Source organism: Erpetoichthys calabaricus, chromosome 7, assembly GCF_900747795.2.
Source record: "Erpetoichthys calabaricus chromosome 7, fErpCal1.3, whole genome shotgun sequence".
NCBI classification, from domain to species: Eukaryota; Metazoa; Chordata; class Cladistia; order Polypteriformes; family Polypteridae; genus Erpetoichthys; species Erpetoichthys calabaricus.
This window is the reverse complement of record NC_041400.2, coordinates 185,314,837-185,336,170: the sequence shown is the minus strand read 5'-3', so window position 1 is coordinate 185,336,170 and position 21,334 is coordinate 185,314,837. Positions and strand designations below refer to the sequence as shown.

General features: G+C 33.7%; 1 protein-coding gene across 1 annotated transcript in view; it reads left to right on the top strand.

Annotated features, from left to right (window-relative positions):
• LOC114654953 (choline transporter-like protein 1) overlaps positions 1–21,048 on the top strand; it is a 40,234-nt gene extending 19,186 nt beyond the window's left edge. The window contains exons 9-16 of the mRNA XM_028805833.2: positions 2,535–2,721; positions 5,205–5,370; positions 5,544–5,700; positions 9,733–9,816; positions 11,661–11,798; positions 12,124–12,360; positions 14,841–14,915; positions 17,734–21,048. Coding sequence (XP_028661666.1) covers positions 2,535–2,721; positions 5,205–5,370; positions 5,544–5,700; positions 9,733–9,816; positions 11,661–11,798; positions 12,124–12,360; positions 14,841–14,915; positions 17,734–17,757 — 1,068 coding nt within the window. The 3' untranslated portion in view covers positions 17,758–21,048. The remainder of the gene's footprint in view (positions 1–2,534; positions 2,722–5,204; positions 5,371–5,543; positions 5,701–9,732; positions 9,817–11,660; positions 11,799–12,123; positions 12,361–14,840; positions 14,916–17,733) is intronic.
• Positions 21,049–21,334: the final 286 nt, after the last annotated feature.

Below are 21,334 nucleotides of genomic sequence, written 5' to 3'. Positions count from 1 at the left end.
AAGAGTTACACGTTGTATAGAAGTGTTGGCGACTACACTCATTCAGCGCTGGATACGAGCAGTGTTACCAAACTCTGAAAAGAGAAATTTAAAAAATCCTTTTACTTTTTGACTTCCCCTCGTATGTATATAAGTAATGGTGATATCTGCTTTTTTTGAGATTTTTGAAAATTACATTTATAGCAATGTTTTTATATCACGTATCTTGTTTTGGTTTATGCATTTTATTACTTGTAAATGAAAAAAGTAATTATTTTATGACATTTATACTATTGGTAGTCCAACTTATTTAAGATTACTAAACTTCTGGCAATGTTTCCAAAGTTTACATTTGCTATCTTGGTAGCATCTGGTATAAATCAGCAACCCACCCTGTATGAGAGTACCACTCTATTGCAAAGCATTCACATTCAGTTTATTCACCCACATACACGTAACCCAGTTACCAATTAATTAAAGAATCATGAAGAGTTAAAAGATGTTGACAAAACTCAATGAGTTTAATATAATTATTCTATCTATTTATATAATGGGTTGCATATCAGCTTTGTTTGTATAATGGGAATAACCACATTACCCAGGACTGACTTATTTTTAAATGTGTATTTGTCCTATAGAGTAGACATGATTAATTTCTAATTACTTTAACATTTACTACACATGTTGCTGAACACCGCTCCTTGTCCTGTATGACCACCTGCATACACAGAGGTCCACTAGTATATACAGGTGCTGTATACTAGTGCACTGGGTAAAATCACCACTCTTATAAGTTCTCTTTAAAGCAGGCAAAATCTGATCAGTCTGATAACCGTTTATTACGAAACTCATAAATATGTCAATATATGCACTAGAAAACTTGCATCCTGTGAAAGATAACATCAAGTGGAAGAAATGCAGCCCTCAGACAGAGAACAACCGACCTGCATACCAAGAAACAATGTCTTCATTTTTTTCTTCTTTGGTAAATGATAATACTGCTGTCAGTTGCATTGCTCACTGGTTTTTATGTAACATTATACTGTTTGTGGTTACCATTTTCAGTTAATCATTCTTGGTTTGACATGCATATTGTGTTTTTTGTAGTGCATTAATTATGAAGTGTGGATGTTTTAAGTGGTTTTGTAGGAGGAGATTTAATGTGGATGGTTAAAAGGTATAGATGTGCTTTCTAATAATGGTATTATATCTGAAATTAATAAATATGAAAAAATGTAATTACATTTGTGAATCCTTATCAATTTCCCCCTTCCTGAGCACTAACTAACTTGCCTGTTTCTGCCCAGAACCATTCCCCATGGTGTTATGCAGTATTAGATCAGAAAGAATCTAGTTATCCACTGCAATCAGTGTGAACTGACTAATTAAGCAAATATTGCATCACGGGTAAAAACTGATTTTAAAAAGTGTGAGTAAATGTTTTTTTGGTTATGAGTAAGATCATTTTAACACTTAACAAACACTGAAGTTCCCAGTTCATCAGGCTTCATACTTGAATGTTTAGTTGCTGTATTAAATATGTTGACATTGCCTTGTAGTTTGTATCCAAAAAATGTTTAAAAGGTATATTATTTTTAGTATATAACTAAAACAAAAAGAACTGTGCGACACTAAGTCGTGTACAAACTGGTATGCATATTTATTTTTTTTTAGTTTTGCCATCTTCATCAGAAAAAGCTAATAGGAAGATGAGATGATTTTCATGAATTAGTCTTGCATTTTATACAGCAGAATATTCTTCATAAAATGTTTTACAAAGGAAACAAACTTCAACCAAATTTGATTGCAGTTGTCAGCATAGGGACCACTGTAGTATTATGAAATACATTTATCTAACAGAATTTTACTACTTATGTCTGAAAATTTACTTTGACTTCCATGCACAAGTCTTACTTGGTTTAATTTGTACTTTCCCAGATGTTTTCAGTAAGTGCAGAAGTCTAACAAATTCTTGCGTGCAGCTAGGTATAATATCTCTAGGTTCTGTGCTTAGAATATATTTTTTTAACTAAGTGAAGAGTACTATACAAATATGAATTTATCTGAAATGACTTAAATGATGGAGAAAACTTGCAAATAATAGAAGAGTGTGCATCCACTATACAGAGAGTATACGGGGACCAGGATTTGAAACAAAAAATCCCTGAGGAAGAAAGGAAGTAGTAGTATCAACCATTGTTCCACTCTCTATTTGTTTATTTATTTATTTAAAAGGTGATTTCAGTAAAAATACTTTATTTGTACTTGTATACCAGTATACAAGTGTCAGCACCAAATTAAAGGGAATTTTTGAATGTCTTCATAATCTTCATAACTTTGGAATAAATATGTATAAAAGCTGGATTAAGCAGGATAGTCCTTACAAGTCAAAATTTGAAAGGCTTGAAGGTTTACTATTATGTAATGTTTTTGCAATTGATGTTTTTTTTTTTTGTTTATACTGTTATTTATGATTGCATCGTAAGTTGGCTTATTGCACAGAACACATTTTTGAAGTATTTAAATGCTGTAATGAATCTTCTTTTTCTCGTTAGGTGATTCTGTTGCTGTTGATGTTGGTAATGCGGAAGAGAGTGGCTCTTACTATTGCTCTGTTTCATGTGGCTGGGAAAGTTTTCATTCACCTTCCTCTACTGGTCTTCCAGCCATTTTGGACATTTTTGGCGTTAATGATGTTCTGGATGTACTGGGTTATGGTTTTACTCCTATTGGGTACTACAGGTAAGATACATTTTTTTTTTCCTGTATAATTCTCAACTTACTATAGAAATAGTTATTTTTAGGATTTTGTATTTCAAATTTTTTGCATCTTTTTTGAATTAATGATTGAGTATGTTTAGGTGTCACTGATTATAAATTATTACTGGCCTTTGTTATTTTATTTTTTTACTTTTTACTCTTCACTGATTCTGTAGATAAGTGATACACATCTGTGAATTTTGAATCCCAGATGATGTGATTTGGGAGAGCTGCAGCATATTATTTTGCAAAGTAAACAGCATGCTGAAGAAGGGGCCTGAGTTGCCTCGAAAGCTTGCATGTTGTAATCTTTTTAGTTAGCCAATAAAAGGTGTCATTTTGCTTGGCTTTTCTTTTCAAGGTATGTGCAAGTGTGGAATTTGAAAATAAATTGAAAGTTTCAAAACCCTCTGCTCTACAGTACTTCACATTACTTCTGATGCTACTCTTAGACAATGTGTAATGAGGTCACCATTTCACTTTGGCTCTGTTTTTAAACCACTTGTACCATAGCTCTATTTTCAACTGGAGTAGATGAATAGAGCATATTATCAGTGAAGAACAAGAAAAAAAAATGTTGAAAATCAAAAAGGGGAATTTTTTTTTTAACAGAATATTCATCTTCTGTTAATATCTATAATGTGAAAACCTGTAAAGTTTATTTATTTGTTTGTTTATTTTATTTCTTTTTTAGAAGTGGAACTATTTTCATAATTAAATAATGGTCAGATTCAAATATAATGCAGTGAGGTGTTCAGTTGCTTTACAAATGATCAGTTTAAGTGTAAGAATAACTGTCATTACAAGAAGGGTAGAAAATGCCTGATAGGTACAGGATTTTGTAAAATGTTTTTAGTCTATGGTATAAATGTCTTCCATGGTGCTAAAGTAGTATAGTTTGCTAACGTTTCAGCTATACAAAAGAAGAAAGTTGCACAAAATGTTTTGAGCCATGCCTTTTCTGCAGCCAAATCTGCATACAAAATGTCTCTTCCATGTAAATTACACAATTGTTTAGTGTTTCCTCATACCATTTTGTTATTATACCATTAACGAATGTCCCCTTTAAATGTCTAAAAATATAAATAAAGATGGTTTTATGAAAGTGCTGCAGTTACTGAAGTATGCACAATTTCAAGTACAATATGTAATAATGAAGTGTAAGAGCATTGTAATTGTGGGTTTTCTTTATTTTTGCATTTTTTGTGTTGCCAAAATGTGAGTGGGAGGCCATACACACTTTACAAGTGAAATGATAGATACATTTGACATAGTAAAGTGTGAGAATTCTATTTGAAAAAGGAAATAGTTTTATTTAACCTTGCTTCAAAGCCAACTCTTGTGCACAGTCATGTAATAACAGCTGAAGCCGTGGCCGTGATTAGACAACTGAAAATCCAGCTCTTCCTTGTTTTGAAATTTGACAACAGGGAAGTTTAATTTGGGAACTGAAACTTTATTTATTGTAGTGGTTGACTGAGGGAGAGAGAGTTTCTCATGTTAGCTTAAAGAAGTGGGCTCTTAACAAATCTCTGCTTTCATCCTATGTCCTCCATGAGGCAGAGCCCGAGTCAAAATCTACTCTGTTGCTTTTTGAGCACAGAATCAGTCATACTATAGTTTTGTTTTGTTTTGTTTTTTTTTGCCTTTGTCATGCTTCTAAATGTTAAACAACTCTGATCATGTTGACTTTTAAGTAAACCGACATCTGCTGGTGCATTAGTTCTCTGCTCACCTCTTAATTTTATTGGCAGTTTTCTGCTTCTAGAATGCCTTAACACTAGAACTGACAAGCTTTACAGTCTTTTGCAGTATAGGTCTCTGAAAGCAGCAATGAACCAATGCTTCCATCTTTTGACTCACATGCACCTTGTTATATATTATGTGTCTTTATGTGTCGTGGATTCTTCGTTGTCCTGTGTTTTATGTTGTACCATGGTCCTGGAGGAACGTTGTTTCATTTCACTGTATGTTGTACTACTGTATATGGATGAAATGACAATAAATACTCTTGAATCTTGAATCTTATGGAATTTTAGAAGCATTGTATACACATTGTTTTGAAACAATTCGTGCCATGAAGCTTAAGTGACTGTTGGCTAATATTTATTTATTAATTGTTTAGAATATTGAAATGTTTTTTTTTTTTCATTCTCAGAAAGATTTTGGATGGATGTAAATTAAATAAACTAATGTAAATCAGCAATTTTTGCTCCAAATGAAAATTTCAGAATTCTAATTATAGAAAAAAAGAAATCCACAATTTCTAATAGCAAAACATTTTTATGTAGTCTTTTATAATAGTTTAATAATAAAACTATGGGCACATATTTTGCTCTGGTTTAGTGTACATGGATTTTACATGGTGAAGTCAATGGTCGCCAGTGATTATTTGTAATAATCAAAAACACAAGAGAGTGTTGTTTTGACATGCATTTATTTATATATGTATTTTCTTAAAACAGGCAATCCTACTCCCAATGACCAAGGTTTTGTGGAATTTAAAATGTCAGGACCTTTGCAGTATATGACCTGGTACCATTTAGTTGGCTTGATCTGGATCAGTGAATTCATTTTAGCCTGTCAGCAAATGACTATTGCTGGTGCAGTTGTAACATATTATTTTACAAGGTAAGGAGATCATAAAACAGTTCTTACATACGATGAACTTCAACAAATTAGTTTTTTTTCTCTTTTTTTTTTTTCTCTCAACTGTGCTTACAAACATGTTTGCCATGTTAAATTGTATTTCTTCTTGTTTTGTTACAGAGAGTTAAATTGTATTTCTTCTTGTTTTGTTACAGAGATAAATCTAAACTTCCTTTCACTCCTATTATTACATCAGTAGTTCGCCTTCTGCGTTATCACATTGGTACGGTGGCAAAAGGATCATTCATAATTACGCTAGTCAAAATTCCACGTTTAATTCTAATGTATATTCATAGCCAGCTCAAGGGAAAAGTAAGTATGGGCTTAATGAAATATCATTCTTTTTAAAATAATTCTACCTCCACCATATGTGTGTTTGTGTCCTTTAAGGTAAAACTTAGAAACAGAAAGTTTACCATGTTAGGTGTGTTTTTAATTCAGTGATATTCATTAACAAAGTGTATGTTTGGTTGTTAATTATTTTTGTGGCATTCTGAGTCAACCTCTTGTGAATATATGAAAATATATATAATATCTTTATATATAATCTTCATTTGGATCTTGATCTTTGTTTGTCCGCGAATTCCATGCATGTGTAGACCACCTTCCAGTTTAGTGCGTCGTTGTTACTCACGGATGTCAACAATGTGCCGGAATAACGAAAGGGTTGGTGGACAGTGTTACGCTGGTTAGCTCCTGAGGCCTGGTTAGAGAATGAGCTTGCCGAAGATAAAAGGTACGTGCCTATGTAACATATAAATGAAAGAAAGACAGTGGGTAAAATGAATGACAACATAACAGCACGTTCCGGAAATTATTATTGTTACTTTGTAGCCGGCGAGTGCTGCGTGTCTCACAGTTGTACCGTGGCTTGCTCACATGTCAGTGAAGTGATCCCTATTTATGCTATAAAGAGCCTGGATACCTATGTGTCCCCCTTTTATAACCATTGCTCCGTGTATATTGCCTTACTCTTTGGATTGCCACAAAGCAACCTGCGAGATTGGAGAAAGGTTGAGATTGTGAGAGGAAACAACAGCGTCGTGAAAACGAGACGGACTGTGAACAGAGAGAAGCAGAAATGCTCCTACACCACCACATAATTACTATTCGGACAGTGATTCCGATTAGGCCGTTCCTATCGAATCAATGTCCAAGGGTTTTGTTTTGTGATTTTGTTTCCCTTCTAAAAAAAAATCATGATGCTGTGCTACGAAGGGCCCAGTTCACACGTTTAAACAGGGAGCCCTTCACAGACAACTTTAACACATGGCTAGTATATATATATATATATATATATATATATATATATATATATATATATATAATATACACACACTCTCTTACTTATTTGGCTGACATCTTTCTCCAATGCAACTTACAGCATTTATGATACAATTGATTACATTTCTTTTGGTTTTCCAATTGGATCACAGACAGGTCACGTGACTTGCTCATGGTCACACTGTGTCAGTAGCAGGATTTGAACCTACAACCTCAGGGTTTGAAGTCCAAAGCCTTAACCAATACACCACACTGCCAACCTATTTTTAAAGAAACAAAAAAAATGTAAAATAAAGAATAATTTAATTTAAAGTTGAGGGCATATCATTTATTATATTTACCAGATCCATTGGATACTGTAGCAATGAGTTCTACATTTTGTTATGACATTATTGCCTCAGTGGTCTCTGGTGTTTTTTGTTCAGCATTAATGGTTCACCATTTTCTAATGGTTTATATTTTCCACCCTTGTTGTTGATTGTGTTTTTTGAAGCAAGGTCAGTGACTGATTTAGTGTCACATGCGAGTGAAACTTTCATTGTACTATGTTAAAAGTGCATGTTTATTGTCATATGTACATGTGTAAATTCAAATTACCGTGCCAACAAAATAACAGTAATTGTGTTTGTCCATGTAAATTGGCCTGAGGGAGTTCCGTCTCCTTGATTTAGACAACATCAAACAAATTAAGTAACAACATCTTTTATTTTCTTTTCAATATTTTGTTTATATAGGTCTATTAACATCAAATGTCAACTCAATATGTTTTGTATAGTTAATAAGATTACATTACAATATCAAACATATACACTGATTAAAACAATTATCCTTAAATTTGGAAACCCTGTAAAATGCATCCAACAGATTTAATACAATTAGTAATGATGAGTATGGATCTGTAGTAAACAGCACCATATCAGTATTATAAGAGACATTTCTTATCAGTTCCTTCTCTTATATGTTCATATTCTATGACTGCTCATTAACAGAGATCTGTGCTGGAATACACTTGTATTAATTTGATCCAAGCATGTTTAATGAGCCCAAACCCAAATATTTGCAGTACAGTAAGAATATACCCCTGTACCACTCTATCAAGAGCTTTTTCTTCATTCAAAAATAATATTCCTTGAAGCTCTGATACTGTAGTGGTATGTACTACAGCAAATAATTGCCTGTGTTTTGACAATAGATATATCTTACTTTCTCAAATACAGTTTTATCAAAAGATATTATTTTGGCTGAAACTTTTGCAAGGATCTTCATTATCTTACTCAGTAACATCACTGTTCAGTAAGATATTCACTCAAAATGGGCCTGTATTATTCTTTAGAAAAGCAGTGATTCACAGATATTGCAAAGTTCGTGGTTGTTTTTTTAATCCACCCACCGTATTAATCTCTACATTTGTGTTTTGAACATTTTTTTAATGTGCATTACTTGTTAATATAAAATCTTTCTGCCCTTTTTCATATTTTTAAGAATTACATTACATAAATACTTGTTGCTCTGGTTGATTTTTGAAATGTCAATAATTCTGATTTCCTTTTATTTCATGATTAATTTTCATGCTGGATATGCAGACAGGCCCCAGGTTATGAAGTTGTTCTGTTCTTGCAGATATTCTTAACCCAAGGCAGTAAGCTAGTTGCAACTTGCAATGAAAATGTCAGTTAATGGAATAATTGGCAAAAATGCATAATTCCTTATTATTTACAGAAAACTTTTCAAACTTTACTAAAAATATTATGAAGCAATTTTTTTTTTTTTTAACTTCAAAGCACAAGTAATTTAAACGGAAACATTGGTGTGTACAGTATGTCCACTTTATGCTTAAACATCCTACAGTTTTTGGTAATGACATGGTCTCCCATATAGTGGGAAAGGCATCATGATGTTACTGTATAAAAAAAAACTCACTATATAAATGTGATGAATTATTATTATTATTATTATTATTAATTGATAGTTGATCCTCCTCCCTTCTCTGCAGAGGGATCACTCAGAATGTCACTTTCGACCTCCCATAAGCTATAATTCCTGAGACGGCATGGCTGGAGGCACACTTAGGACACAAGACATTTTAAGCAGTGTAGTGCACCAGTCTGCTAAATGGACGGCTGCTGATCTAGGGACTTATTTACCTGTGAGCTTATTGCCCTGCAGTGTTCCCGCAGATATTTCTAATTTCTTATATATTAATTTATATAAAGATACCAGTTTGAATTAAATATTAATTTAATAAAGTCTTTGTCCCCTAGTATTGGTGGATTTTATCACCGGTGATTTAATTTTTTTTAGCCTACTAAGTGAAATTCTAAAATCGGAGGTATTTAGTTGGAAGTAACAGTAACATTTGGGAAATTAAGATGAATACCAATGGAAGAGGTTGTGGACACAATGGAAATAATGTGGATACAGTGTGAAATTGCAAAAGGTTTAGATGCTGCAGTTGAAGATGTTGATGATCTTTCTAAAGGAGGGTTTAATATATAATTAAAGGCTCTTGTCATTATAAGCTTATAAATTAAATCAACACAAAAACTTGACAATGATTTTGGATGATCAACAATTTAGTGCAGTTATATTATTTAGACCTAATGTAATTTAAATAGCTTGCACACCTTTTATAATATACCACCCTTCAGGGTCTGAGATTAAATTAGGTAGACAGGTAGACATTCCTGGGTAGATACTATCTACCATATTTAGAGTAAATGACATGTCATGCCTGGTCTCTTTTCAGTCAGAAGTGATCCTTGTGTTCTGTATCAGTCTTTGGCAAAAATACTATATGAGACTGTTAGAAACCAAGATGTGAAAACAGTTCTGTCTTTTTGAATTAATAATTGATATTATAATATTCAAACTTACAAACTTTATTATATAATTCAGGTTTTAAACATGGGTATTTTTTTGCATTGTTCTGAACTTCCCTCCATGCCCCTTTTTAGTATTCATAAGTATAACCCTTTTTCAAAGAAAGATATTTACTGTATACAGCATACACAGTATATTAAGACTTTTTTTTTTTTTTTTAATTCTTTCTTTCTTATTTAGGAAAATGCCTGTGCCCGATGCATGCTAAAAGCTTGTATCTGCTGCTTATGGTGCCTAGAGAAGTGCCTAAGTTACTTAAATCAGGTAATCATTTAATTTGCATAAATATTCAGCTCTGCTTTTATATTGAAACGTTATAATTTCTTTGTACATTTTTCTAAACTCGGCATGTGTAATCCTGAAAAGTGTTTTACCATTGTATCTGAATGATTAAAAGTTGTGGTTTACAATATAAAACCAAAATACTGCAATCAAGTTCATATTTATATTGAACAGTTTAGGAGGAGTAATTAATATGGCAGACTTCAGATAATTTTAATTGTGTATATACTGAAGTGTGATTACCGTACTACCAGATGAATTTTGACCAGTGATGACAAGAGCAAAAAAAAAAAAAAAGAGCTTACAGCATGCTTGTGATCACTGCAACTGATAACGATGAGCAATTTTGGGTGTCTTTTTTTGAATATATCAGTTTATGAATTCTACGTTCAGTGTAAATCATACTTCCTAGTGCAACTGTCATTCAGCATCGTAGAGACAATCGTAGTTTACTGTATTCTTCTGTAGAACTATATTTTAACCTAATATTGCTTGCAAACTGCATTTTTTTTATTTACCCCATTCTTCTCTGTAAAAATCTAAATGAAGCCAAATTTAAAATTAGGACTGTGCCTTTGTTATATGGACACGTGAAGCTGTGCTAATGTTAGTCATACGGCATCTGTTGAATTTTAGAAATAATGCATTTTCTTTACAAAGAAAGTGTTTTAACAGTTTTTTCATTTCACAAACCACAAAGAACCTGAACTTTTGCAGCTCACGAAGACTGAATCTAAAACAACTTTCAAACCGTTAGCGCCAACACTCAATTACTTTCTCGCTTAAGGACACCTTGCCACAGCTTGTGAAACAGAGCGAGGTGGGGCTTGATGTTAGTGAGACGTAATCGCAATCTCGGTCATCCTTATTGAAGACTACCTTTACTGAGGGTGGAGCTGGAGCCACAGGCTGCAGCAAAGTGTACTTCTGCACTTGTGGTTCATGAGATAGATAGGTAGAACTTGACCGCAAGGGGAAATTTTGACTTTACAGAAGCTCTTTTTAAATAAGTAAATAATTAAATAGGTATATAAGTAAGTAAGTAAGTAAATAATACACACACACACCAGAATAACTATAAAGCATACTAGGCTGTCATAGTCACAATAAAGCATTATGCAGAGTTATTGCTATTGGTATGAAGTAGAGCCTGTAGTGTTTCTTGACACACTTCTGAATAATTTGCTGTAAAGGATGACATTCCCCACATTAAAGGAAAAATCCTGCTCTGCTTTTTCTTATATAGTTCCTCTGTGTTCCAAGACCAGTCCCACCTGTCATTAATGCGGATCCCCAAGTACTTGTAGGAGTAGACCACCTCTATATTCACTCCTTGAATAGTGACTGGACATAGTGGCTCTTTGTCTCACTTGTCTTGTGTTGTGCACAAGTCTTCTCACATTATACTGTGCATCTTGGCTATAAGAAAGATTGAGAAATACATGGAAAAGCTTTGAATATGAAATTTGAAATGATAAAGTGTAGGTAGATAGCTCTAGTAAGCACAATTTTATTAAGGATCTCTTATTACAGTTTGTATTTATGGCTAATGTTATTAAAAACTTCTGTCAATTTTCATGTATTTTGGTGGTGTTTGGGGTAATTGTTTCATTCACAAACACTTCAAAATGTTTTCAATTTAAATCAATGGTAATTATGTATTCATGTTATGGAAATATGCCTGACGAAGGTTTCTCAGTAACAGATTGGCTCTGTACTGTACATGAACACTTCAATTTGATTTGTTCTAAAGAACTTGTATAATAATTTGGCTTTTTATTATATGTTCATTTTTGCTTACATTTTCTTCCTTTATTTCCCTTTAGAATGCCTATACTGCAACAGCAATCAATAGTACAAGTTTCTGCACTTCTGCAAAGGATGCATTTGTCATTCTGGTGGAGAATGCATTGAGAGTTGCAGCTATCAATACAATTGGAGATTTTGTCCTTTTTCTTGGAAAGGTATATGTAATGAATTGTTAATAAGTAATTATTTAACCCATCATGAAAGAAGTTAGAGTAAAATGAGAACAGTTTGAATGTTTTTTAATGTAATAAAAATTTAAGTAATGATATGTTTATGTTCAATATTGAAGCTTATTTTGAAAACACAGATGCATAGAAAAATCTAGTAAATTAAGCAGTTCGGTTAAGCGCAGAATGTATTTTTAGTTACGAGTTTGGTTGCAGTAGGAACAAGCAATCAGTTTTTAATTAACAGGAAGAAGTCTAATTTCTGCTGTGCTAGCTTTTCAAGTGTGTTTCTTTTTATTTTTGTTTCCTCCAGATTTTGATTGTGTGCTGCACAGCTTTTGCAGGCGTTCTGGCTCTTAATCACCAAAGGGATTACACTGTTTGGGTTCTTCCTCTTATCATTGTGTGCCTCTTTGCTTTTTTGGTTGCCCACTGTTTCCTCTCCATTTTTGAAATGGTTGTAGATGTTCTGTTCCTTTGCTTTGCTATTGATACGAAATACAATGATGGAAGTCCTGGGAGGGAATACTATATGGATAAAGCACTCATGGTGAGTTGGTCTGTCTTCAAAATCTGCATATACTATTGAAAGAATGTCATGTCAAAAAATATCAAAGTACTGAAACACATGTAAACAGGGAGGATTAAAACATATTCAAATGGTGGAGTGCATGTGTATAACAGTTGACAAAAAGTATAGTAAACAATCAGATGCATTCTAATTCAAGTGGAATAGTTTTAAAAAGACAAATTTAAATGTTGCAAATTGATGTGGTTTTCAAAATTCTTTGTTAATAAGTGTTTCTTCGGCCTCATTAACAAATAAACAGAACATAGGAAGTAAAACAAACTTTTAGATAGTGTGTACCCTAAATACCGGTCAGAAGATCACAGGATTTATCATAGGTTTACACCAAGAAGAAATGTTAAACTACTGGGTGTGAATATGCAAAACGTTTTGGGTCATTCCATGTCAAATCAACTGATTTTTCCAGAAATCCCACACACTTTAGTTTAAAAAAATCCCACGTTATCCAGGAGACACCCTATAAAAGTATTCCAAAATGGGTACACCTGGTAATTTTTCCAAAGTGTTTGGGCCTTTTTTGATTTGACATGGAATTACCCTTTTGTTTCACAAAAAATAGGAATTTTACAAAATGAAGTAAACTGAGTTTAGTATTTAAGAGCACAGGTAAACGATAAAAATATACTTGTACAGCTGCTTGAAAAATATTTGCTCTTGATTATTGTTTACCTCATCTGACTTATCTGCACTGTTAAAACTAGTCCTCCACAAACACATATGATGATACATCTTTAAGCTGATGTCCTATTACGAGACTTCTAGTCCTTGGGTATGTCAGACTTACTGATTGCAGATGCTGATCTTGTCACTGGACCATGTCAAATAACACAAGTGAAAATCGCCTGACATGTCCCATTTACTGACTGAATGCTAACATTCCAGCTCAGTTGTGCTCACACTTTTTTGTGACAGCCGATAATGTGCTACCTGACAGAGCCTATGCTGTATGATGTGTTAACCGGTTTGCCATAGTCTTGGCTCTTTTATTCCTTTTTCCATAGTGTGATAGTATGTAAAACACAAGACATCCTCCAGATAAGCCTCTCTTCTGTTTTCAAGGTCCAGAACTCCTGCATTCCTTATTTCTTCTTTATAACAATCGCTGGTTGTCAGATGCGATGCACACAAGTCCACCATTATGACTAACAATAAAATCAAACAGGTTTAACTTTGTTGGATTGTTTTGTGGACTAGTCAGAGTGAGTCGCTGGGCATGTCATATTATGCAGCTGGTTTCATGGGAGTACGCAGCTGACTGCCACTGACTCGCTACAATTGAAAATCACTGGAAAGGTCACTTACTGTGACTTTGCTTTAAGACATCTGATCAGTGTTTTTTGTCACTTGAGGTTAGAGTTATCTTAATGTGGGATATTGGTGAAGACTAGATAATTGTTATCTTCCAATATCGAAAACTACATAATTGGAAGGGGGTTTCATTTTTTTAACTTTCTAAATACTCTAGATCAGGGGTGGGCAATGTCGGTCCTGGAGAGCCGCAGTATGTGCAGGTTTTTGTTCCAACCCAGTTCCTTAACGAGAACTCAATTATTGCTGATGAAGCACATATTGCTTTAGTGACATTTTGATGCTTCATTTTAGTGGTCTCGCTTGTTAAGGTTCTCCAACCTTAATTGCTTATTTCAATCTTAAACTGCTGCATTCAGTGTTTTAATGGCTCCTTATTAGCAATAAAACGTAAAAGACAAAGCAGCCAGCAGTTCTCCAGCTAGCTTCTTTCCAATTACATCTGTGTGTGTTCATCATGCACTGTTTGATTTAATAAAACACTTAATAGAAAAATGTGACAGACTATAAATGGTCTGTTTTAGGCTTCAAATCATTTGGATGATATCCTTGGAAAGAAAAAAAAATCTACGATATAAAAGCCTTACATTGCACAGACTAACAAGCCATAAAATTAAATAAGGTCTGAGATTGGCAATGATTGGTTTCTAATTAAGCAATTGGGTTGGAATGAAAACCTGTAGCCACTGCGGCTCACCAGGACCGACATTGCCTACCCCTGCTCTAGATATTGAAAAGGGGGTACACCTCTGCATGACATTGTAGAAACATTCAAAGTATCACTTGTGCAAATTTTAAGCATAAGTTTAGTAATGCATTTAAGAAAGTCAAAATTGCCCATAAATTATACTTTCTTCTATCAAAGTTGCTTAACTTTAATTGTGTGGCTGTTTTATAATATGCTGTTTTACAGGTTAATGTCTGTTCCTGCTTAGATACTGCTTTACATGTCTGTAGTTGACCGATGCTTGCAGTTGTTAATTTTTTTTATTTTTTAAACATATATATTTTTTGTAAGCAAAATCGAGCTTTTCTTCGGTAGATTACTGATAAGTGATTTTGATTCAGACTTGGTGTTTTTGTATTTGCTGTTTATAAAAGAAAAATGTATTTGGAATGTGTCTTATTTATAGGAATTTGTGGAAAGCAGCAGAAAAGCAATGGGCAGAGATAAGGAAAGGCCAGACTCTTCAGAGCTACGGCCGATGGTGAGTGACAGTTTGGAGTATGAGACTCTTCAGGAATTTCATGTTTACTGTCTGCTCCTTTCTGTCTTCGTAGATTGGACATTCTCTCTGCATAATTTATTTTTTTGTTTTATACAAGACCTGCTGCTGTTTTTATTTTTGTACCTGCCTTTTGTTTTGGCATTTCACTGTTTTGCTTCTTTTCGACCATTACCTGTTACAGCAAAGTAACAGTGACAGTATACAGAATTTTCCACTTTTTATATATCTGTTTAATCATTGTATTTAAAATCCATTTTAAGATGTCCAAACCATTATTAGACACTTTGCTACATCATTTTGATTAGACTTTGTCATTTAGATCATCATTTATAACTTAATGGAATTGTCTAGTAATTTTTTAAGCACATTACATCAAAGTAGTATCACAGCTATTTAAGTTGTCTGTGGAAAAAGTATTTTGACTTAGTATTACTTAGATTATTATTGTTTACTGCAATACAAAGTAAGATGTAGTGTATGGAGGGTAGTGTGAGACCAAGTTACCCTGTACAATGCAAATTATTTTACTCCTCCTTATCAAAGTAATGTCGGCACTCTGGGTAATACAGGTTAATATTACCACAGTCAAAAGAAATACCTTATTGATCATAGTGTTACCGGCAACGGATCCAGAAAATTGTCTACAATTCTAGCATTCACTTTGAAAATATGCACTTATGATGCCTCCCCAAGGGATACCGTCTTGCCGAAGACACCTTCAGTGCTGGGCAGGGAGGTTTGTGCGATTCAGTGAAAGTAGGGGATTTGACAGTATCCTAGCTTTCAGCAGGGCCACCCCTGCCAGACAAGCATCGGTGGAGGAGCAAGACCAAATCTGTCCCACCACATTAGCAAGCAGCAGGAAGAACTCTAAAGGTGGGTAAAGCCTAACTAAAATTCCATCACATCCTGCATATGCTGTAGGGAGGAACCTTCAAAGAGTCCTGTCACTAGAACAATCTCCTGCATTGATACATTGAGGATTTAGAAAATGTTTTAAGGCCACAAACAGATATCATGGGGAGAACTGGAAAAGAATAAGGGAATATGATTCAAAACCTGAAATATAATACCGTTAAACAGAAAAGAAGTAATAAAAAGTGAATGAAATAAAGAAATTCAGCATTGGAGTTGTCTGGAGTTCCTAATGGATCTAGGGTTATGGAGAGAGTGGGCATTATGGTGACATAGAAAATAGGCAAGAAAGTGACTGACTAGCTGACAAGCTGTAAGTTTACATATTTATGCAAATTTTGTGAGAATGGCTTTTGTAAACTGTTTAAGAAAAAAATTATTTGATTTTGCATCTTAAGTGGAGTACACAAAAGAAGTTTATTCTGACATAGAGACCATATTTGGTTATAAAGCTGTTTATTTAATGCAAAACAAGGGAGTAGCACAGCTGGCTACATATTTTCATCAGTAGCAATGACAGGATTAATTATTGCTCAGAGTAGCAGAGTACGTCACTGATGCAGACTAAATCTGCTCCCTTGTGGGGTGTGTTTTGTTTTGGATGGGACCAGTAATGACCCTGTCCTTACTGTCTACTGTCCTGACCTTTTATATGGGCCTGGGTATCTCCAGACTTAAGTGTTCTATTGAGTCACACTTGCCAGCCTGTCACAGTGAGGTAGCTGCAGTGTGTAGCTCCACTTGTGGTCACCATAAGAGTGAATCAGACTTGATTTTCATTTAACCCTCTGAATCCCAGTAATATAGAGTACAAAGCAAGAAGAGGAAGGCATGAATGTGTATAGGGCAAAAGAAAAGCAAAGTGGACATGGCAAATGCCCCATGCAACAATGGGTGGATAGCAGTTCTTCTTTACAGAAGTCTAGGCACCTAATATGCCTAACTGTCAGTGGCTTTGTCAATCTTGCATTGCTTATTAGTCATGGATTACCTCCATGTATGAGTATATACAGACACCAAGGTGCTGGCGATGGCTATATTCATGTTGGTGTTCTGTTATTATGCTGTTATGTTATAGCCTGTGGACAAATAGGACATTGTAGTTTAGGAGCCAGCTAACTTCCATGTGCACATCTCATGCCCTTGAGCCAATCCTGATTATCCATGCCCTATGCTCTGAACGCTTCTACCAATCAATGTTCTACTCGTAGTCAGTGGCTAGGGCAGAATATGCCTGTTAGTTTCTATTAGCCCTAACTAATCAAGTTACTCTTGCGACTGGCGTAGCCAATTAAAGTAAACACTTTTATAGATTATCAATTAACTGAATAGTAACAGTGCAGATTTCCTCTACACAAGTTTTTCTAATGCACACTTAAATCACAGTAAAGACTTATAAAAATATAAAACAGCAAAACAAACACCTGCTAACTGTCCTTTTCCATATCAGGGTGTTAGCTAGTAGACCACAGAGCCTGTAATATACAGTATGTAAAGAAGGAATGGTCAGCTAAATTCAGATTTGTGCATAAGATAAGTTACCCAGATAACTTATTGCACATTCACATGCACAGAGTTGTGTAATAATTCTACTAACCTTACAGCCATTATTGTGTCGATTTAACAGTAATTGAATAAGTGACACCATTTACATATGAAAAATATACTTGTGTATTTCCTTAATTGTAAAAATTATTAATTTGGTATACTGTCTCTGTTATGAGTTCTGTTGCATTCTCTTGTAATTTAATTTTGCTTTTACTGTATCTCCTTACTTATTAGCACTTCTTTTATTCCTTATTTAATAATATTTCACTCTTAAATGATTTTTGTGTATATATCTAATGCTTTAAGTAAGATTTCATCACTGTTTGTTTTCTAGGCCAGAGGAGCAAGTTCAGCTTGACAAAAACACTCCATGGACCATTTATACATTCCAATTTTGTTTTCCTACTTCTAATTTTCTTTTTTCCTTTTTTTGTTTTTTTGTTTAACAAATGTGTAAAGTGTTTACTATGCGTTCACTTCCAGGGATTACAATATGTTAACTATGGACAAACAGACTAAAATAATGTAGCACTTTATATTACAGCTGTGCATATTTCACTGCTGGTAAATATTTTTCTAGAATTTAAAACATAACTGCATGTAGTGATGCCACCAAATGCTTTATTGATGAGCTTGAAACTTTTGAATTATAAGAATCACTTTGCAAATTATAACGTGTAATTTAACATATCATAGCCATTGCTGTTTTTCCTTCCAATGAATGCCAAAAGATAAAAAAGCAATCTTTTTCCATTACCACATATTATTGCAGTCACTTTTGTATAAAGGTTTTTGTAAATGAAAGAGACTTTCAGTAACATCCATGATCATATTTGTTCCATTTCTGATTGAATAATTTGGTAACTATAAATTATACAGTATGTTTTTTCAGATGTGCTCTATACATGTCTTTAAACCCTGAGGAATATCTGTGTCATTCACTTCCAAAAACATTATTTTATTGGCAGTAGTATTATGGGACATCTGATGTTTGAGGACAAGTTAACATTTATTGATTACCCTTCAAAAGGCAACAGTCTGTCCTGTGACAAAAAATACTTAAAGCATTTGTTATGGAATAAGCAATAACAAAGTTTCTAAATATGTTATTTTCTAAGAAAGGCATAATGTATTCAATATAACATTGTTCAGCACAGCCGAAGAAATATGTTTTAAAGCACCATAAGGAAGAACTTTCATACTGTAAGAATATAAACAGTTTCATTAGAATTGTGCTTTCAGATAAACTAGATAATTTTATTGAATGAAAATGTTGTTGTGCTTCAAGAATTAGAAGTAAGCATTTGTGCTTGATACAGTTGTAAAAATATATAATATGTGTGTGTGAGGCAGGTGCTCTACCACAAAATACTCTTATGTACTGCTTTGTTTATATGTTTAAGCCACAATCAAGCAGTGTTTTATATTCTAGAAAAACTGTTCCAACTGTAAAAATAAAATCAAAAGTTAGAAAGGAACTGACACCTAAGGCCTCCATATCTTAAAGGTACATCCCACCATTTAACAAAACAATGGGTAAAATCACTTAAACTCAATACATCTGTTCATATTCCTAGGCTACATTCCTCTTGATGTACAAACCACCTTCATATTTTCATAGCCGGTTAGCAACTGATGAAACAGAAACTTTCTTTTGAAAAAAACTGCACTCTGAGGAAGTAATAGGAGTGTAGTCAGATTCACAGTTTCTACTCATATATTCTTTTGTCCTTTACCCATAGTTTTAATTCAGTTCTGGTTGGAGATACCAAAGTTCAAATTAAACAAAACAAAAAAAAAACTATTTTGAAATGTGCACAAAGAGCATGTGCTAGACAATGATCCATGAAGGGTAAAGGCCTGCATGTTCCATGTACTGTATATATGTACTGCTTTGAACTGTTGTTTAATGCAGAATATAGTAAGGTTACTGATAACACAGTCTGAAAAAGTTTTATTGAAGCTGTGCTTCCTACAGTTGGCATTTTAATTAATACGTCTTTTTTTTTTTTTTCTTTCGTCATGGTGGAGAAATAGGAAATGAGTACATTTGATAGGTTTAGAGTTCATTATTGTTGCCACCACCCAGCCTTCACCCCAGAATAAGCATGGCCTCACTTTTCAAAGAAATTTTTGCAGTGAAAAAATCTGTTAACTTGTCCTCATTTCACAAGGTGTTTTTGCCATTTGGTTTTATAATCAGATTTCTCGTCAGCATTTAAAAATATGCCTTAATCGGTTAGCTGAATGTGAATCAAGTACACTTGGCAGTGAATCGGCAGCCACGAGTTAAGATTTTTGAAATGAGAGTACATGCCGTGTACAGTATGTTTGCCTTAAAAGCTTAAAATATATAGTTGGGTGTTTCTCTGTATATACATGATAACTATAGTGTATATGTAATATACACAATATATTGTGTACATTTAGTACATTTTCAAGAGATGTACATTTGTTTCATTACAATTTATAAACTGTTTCCATCAAACTGGTAATTTTTTTCCACAAACTAAAATACTCCAGTGCTTTAAACACATAACAGTACATTGAAAGCATATGCTGATTGAGAGAGCTTCCTGCAATACCAAATATGGGTTGCTTCAGTACTGACATTTTAACATTAGCTCTGTCAATAATTTACTGTTTATAAACTATTGCAATAAGGTTTTTTATAAATCAACTTCTAATGCAAATGTGAAATGTTAATTCTGTAATTATAAAGTTGCTTTGTGTTTCATTTTTTAAGTCAAATTGTTCTGTTGTAAAAGAATATTCTTGTTTGCAGCAGATGATGTTGAACACTGGCCAGTTGTTTTCCTTTCTCAGTATGTAAGCTAATTAGCAATATCTCCATGCAAACCACCTTCAGAAGAGTTTGCTGCTGGTACAATGTAGGCCCAAATATTTCATTTTGTTTTTTCTTTGGAGAAGAATAAGTGTTTTTTTGGAATTTTATTTTTTTCTTTTGTATTACAAATAAGTTACAGTTCTGTGGTGGGTTGGCACCCTGCCCGGGATTGGTTCCTGCCTTGTGCCCTGTGTTGGCTGGGATTGGCTCCAGCAGACCCCCGTGACCCTGTGTTCGGATTCAGCGGGTTGGATAATGGATGGATGGATGGATAAGTTACAGTTGTAGAGAGGCTCATTTATTCAAAATGTGTATTCCTGCCTGTTATAGTTACACTTCTGCAGAAACAATGTACAATTACATCAGATATTTAAATCCATGCACTGATTAAATTTTTCCAAAAAATAGCCTTTAATTCCAACTACTTTTTTTTTTTTTTTTTTTTTAAATAAAGAATATACTGCTCAAAACCATTGAAAATATTTTTGAATTGCCAACTGGTTTGTAGATCAGTCCGTCTGAATACCTTATTTATTGTGAAATGTCTGCAGATGTGTTCATTTTAAGGAAACAGAAAATATGCATTTGTTCCTTTATGTTCAAAAGGAGTCATGTGTATTAGAAAATAAATATTGTTTTGTTGTAAACCAATTGCTGTAGATGTACAAAATAGAGATCTTGCTTTTTGGATGTGGTTTTAAAACTAAAAGTTAGCTCTGAATTGTTTTATATGAAGGGAGATATTTTTTACATGAATTCTTAAACTTGCCTTTTTTCACAATAAAGACAGATTTTGTTCTATTTTGTATTTTATCTTTTTATTGACTGTCTCTAAATATACTGTGACATTCTGTTTCATTTTAGTTGTATAAAACTATTGGAACATGAAAGAAGTACTGTTTGTTTTCCTGTTTCTGCATATGTCTGGTGAAGTGTGGTGGGTATCACTGAAATGCAGACGTAAACCAGATGCTGGCTACTGCCTACACTGTCAAAGTTACTGATACTTTCAAACACTGTTCAGTTTTTTATTGTTTGGGGTAGATATGGTACTGATTTTCAGGGTGTAGAAAAACAAATATTAAAC